The 2,422-nt window shown below is 52.4% G+C and overlaps 1 protein-coding gene across 1 annotated transcript in view; it reads right to left on the reverse strand.

Moving 5' to 3' along the window:
* Window positions 1–2,331, reverse strand: part of TMPRSS5 (transmembrane protease, serine 5) — an 11,609-nt gene extending 9,278 nt beyond the window's left edge. Inside the window, exons 1-3 of the mRNA XM_011977062.1 lie at window positions 2,253–2,331; window positions 1,886–1,984; window positions 1,258–1,380 (exon numbers count right to left, since the gene is read on the reverse strand). Coding sequence (XP_011832452.1) covers window positions 1,258–1,380; window positions 1,886–1,984; window positions 2,253–2,331 — 301 coding nt within the window. The remainder of the gene's footprint in view (window positions 1–1,257; window positions 1,381–1,885; window positions 1,985–2,252) is intronic.
* Window positions 2,332–2,422: the final 91 nt, after the last annotated feature.

Here is a 2,422-nt window from a genome sequence, read left to right on the forward strand (position 1 = left end):
CAAGTGCTTTTAAGCGTGCTCTGCCACTCACTGTCACAGCAGCCCTGTGCAATGAGTACTGCCATCCTCTCCATTCTGCAGAAGGAGAACTAAGGCTTGGAGTTTGAGCACCTTCCCCAAGATCACAGGGTCAGGAAGTGATGGATCCAGGACTTAAGTCCAGGTCTTCTGATATCAAATCTTGTGATAATAATAGTTACCAGTTATTGAGTGTATGCTTTTTCCAGGCTCTTATGGACTGACTTGTGTCCCCACCCCACCCCTCACACACACACACAAAGCCCCAACCCCCAATGTGACTGGATTTGGAGACAGGGCCTTTAAGAAGGTGATTAAGGTTAAATGAGGTCACGAGGGTGAGGCCCTGATCCAATAGAGTCAATGTTCTTATAGGAGGAAGAGACACCAGAGAGCTCCCTCTCTCCTCAAGAGCAGAGGAAAGGCCCGGGGAGGACACAGGCAGAAGACGGCCATCTACAATCCAGGAAAAGAGCTCTCTCCTGACACTGAATTTCACAGCACCTTGATTCTGGACTTCTAGCCTCCAGAACTGTGAGAAAATAAATGTGGTTTAAGCCACCTAGTCTGTGGTACTTACTCATGGCAAACCAAACAGACTACTACACAAGTTCTGTGCTAATATCTTTTCCTAGATTAGTTTATTTTGTCCTTAAAAAATTTATGCAGTAAATATTTGTATTTCCATTTTATGGAGAAGGAAGCAGAAGCTACAAGAAGTAATGTGCCCAAAGCCACACAGTCAAAGACTCCAACCTTATTCTAATGAGGTTATTCTAACCCGTAGCCTCTGGGTAGCATTGTACCTTCTGATCCCCAACTCTTACGTGGAGGAGAGGGGACAATCAGGAGAGGGAGACAGGGGACAAGGTGGGCTAATGTTCCCAGACCCATAGGTGGCCCTGCTGGTCACACACTGGCTCCCACACACACCTGACCCCTCCTCCCCCACATCCCTGACTCACTCTGCCCCAAATGGCAAGTTTCTATCCCTCCTGCCAGCCTGGCCCCCGGACCTTGCCCCAGCTAGAGATCAGGACAGTCCTCAGAGAGCGCTGAAAGCCCCAAATCAGAGATCACCTCTGCAAGGTGACACCTTGTCACCGCCCTCACACTAGAGGAGGGAAATACATATGGTTGGCAGTGAACAGATGGCCCTTCAGAGTCGGTTCTCTTGCCCACAGCTGTGACAGGTCCCTGCTGGGGAGGGAGGCCTGTAGCCTCAGGGGTGCAGCCCACCTGTTTTGGGAAGTGCAGGGAGCAGAGCTTCCTCACCACCAGCCTCGGAGCAGCTCAAAGTTATCTCCTCATCCTGCAAGGTTCCAGAAATGGGCTGAGAGGCCGCAGGACACAGGTACAGCACTTCAGAGAAGAACAAAGAGAAAGGGTCTGATTTCCAAAGGAGGGGGTCAAGGTGCTGACCTCCTCATCAGCCACCTTGCTCTCAGGCAGGTCCCCAACCAACCCACTGAGGAGGGGCACAGCGCTCCATCTCTCTTGGCCTCAGCCTCTATCTCTGTCTCTTTGACTCTCCCTTCTCTCTCTCTCTCTCTTTCTCTCTCTCTCTCTCTCTCTCATTCTCTCTGTCTCTCAGTATGTCTCTGTCTTTCTCTGTGTGTGTTCTCTCTGTATCTCTCTCACTGGGAAAGATTTCCAGAAAAAGTCTGACTAAGGCCTCCTTGGATCATACACTTTGTTCTTCTTTATGTAGAGCCTAGATCCCTCCTGCTGCGATTTCACCCTTTCTCCCCTTGTCTGCGCAGAGTAGATGAGGAAGACACTTGTCCTATTTACCTTTAATGCCTGCTCAGCACCTGCTTCTTCCTTCCAACCTCCCCCACACCAGAGAAGGGACCCCAGCACTGACCTAGGAGCCAGGAGCCGACACCCACACCGGCCAGCAGCCCCAGGGCTCCCAGCACTGCACAGCCTCGTCGCATGGAGCGCCAGCACACCACCTGAGAAACTGTGGGAAAGGACAGAGGGGTATCTGGGTCCTCTGCTCCTGCCAGCCAGCCTTACTTCACCCTAAGTCACCACCATGGGGCTAGGTACCCACAGAACTCCAACAGGACACCTCCTCCTGTCCCATCAGCCCAGATTAGGGAGGGGGTGGGGGCAGGGGAGGATGGAGAGGGCCTGACCACTGAAGCCCACAAATCCCACTCAGTCCCTAAAGTGGGAAATGGGAAGCAAAAGCAGGTCTGGGGATAAAGAGTGAGACAGCCTCTCACCATCAATCATGTGGGGCTGACCCCAAGGAGGATCCAGGAAATGTAGGATGATTGCCCTCCACTGTCCCCACCCTGTCATTCCCTTATGACCCAGTCTGGCCTACTGGGATGCTGCTGGTCTCCAGGCTCTGCTCTGAAGATCCCAGATCCTGGGCCCTCCTCTGCATACT

Source organism: Mandrillus leucophaeus, unplaced genomic scaffold (genome assembly GCF_000951045.1).
Source record: "Mandrillus leucophaeus isolate KB7577 unplaced genomic scaffold, Mleu.le_1.0 Scaffold172, whole genome shotgun sequence".
Taxonomy (NCBI): Eukaryota; Metazoa; Chordata; class Mammalia; order Primates; family Cercopithecidae; genus Mandrillus; species Mandrillus leucophaeus.